Here is a 903-nt window from a genome sequence, read left to right on the forward strand (position 1 = left end):
TACGGCGTTGCGATTCGCGGCAATGGCCTCCAAGTGGAACGAGCCCGCCCGTGACGCCCTTGACACCCTGGTCCACGGCGCAGCGGACTTGAAATCCTTGGCGGACGTGCAACAGATTGACTACATGCCTTTTGACCCCACCATCAAGCGCACGGAGGGGACCATCCGATTGCCCAGCGGCGAGACCTTCAAGGTCAGCAAGGGTGCCCCGCATATTATCATGGGCTTGTTGGATCAGACCGCCCAGGCGAGCGTAATCGAGCAATGCGAAAAAGACGTGGAAGGGTTGGGAGAGCGTGGCATTCGTTCTTTGGCCGTGGCCAAGACCAAGGGCAGCGCGGACGGCCCTTGGGAACTGATTGGGCTCTTGACTTTCTTGGACCCCCCCCGCCCCGACACCAAAGACACGATCGACCGGGCGCGAGACTTTGGCGTGGAGGTGAAAATGATCACAGGCGACCACCTCTTGATCGCCAAGGAAACCGCGCGTCAGTTGGGGATGGGCACGCACATCGAGAACGCTGGGAAATTGCCCAAGCTGGGCGAAGACCGAAAAGCGCCCGCGAATCTGATGGATTTCTTTTCCTACGTAGAGGAGACGTCTGGTTTTGCCCAGGTTTTCCCCGAGCACAAATTTTTGATCGTCGAGGTTCTCCGCCGCGGCGGGTACAAGGTAAGAATATGGTCACACCTATTTCCTTCCTCATGTGTGCCACTTTTGGGGGAAACCCATCTCCTTTATTCCATCCCCTTTTTCCCCTTTCTTCCCAGACTGGTATGACTGGTGATGGTGTCAACGACGCTCCTGCCCTGCAGCGCGCGGATGTGGGTGTGGCTGTGCAGGGTGCTACGGATGCCGCCCGTGCTGCCGCAGACATCGTCTTGACCAAGCCCGGTCTCTCC

General features: G+C 58.5%; 1 protein-coding gene across 1 annotated transcript; it reads left to right on the forward strand.

Annotated features, from left to right (window-relative positions):
* Nucleotides 1-22: 22 nt before the first annotated feature.
* NGA_0635700 (p-type h+-atpase) lies at nt 23-886 on the forward strand (the record flags this gene model as incomplete). Its single annotated transcript, XM_005855673.1, has 2 exons — nt 23-666; nt 844-886. 2 exons carry the CDS (start codon nt 23-25, stop codon nt 884-886), a joined length of 687 nt encoding a protein of 228 aa, XP_005855735.1.
* Nucleotides 887-903: the final 17 nt, after the last annotated feature.

This window comes from Nannochloropsis gaditana, assembly GCF_000240725.1.
Source record: "Nannochloropsis gaditana CCMP526 unplaced genomic scaffold scaffold140, whole genome shotgun sequence".
Lineage (NCBI taxonomy): Eukaryota > Eustigmatophyceae > Eustigmatales > Monodopsidaceae > Microchloropsis > Microchloropsis gaditana.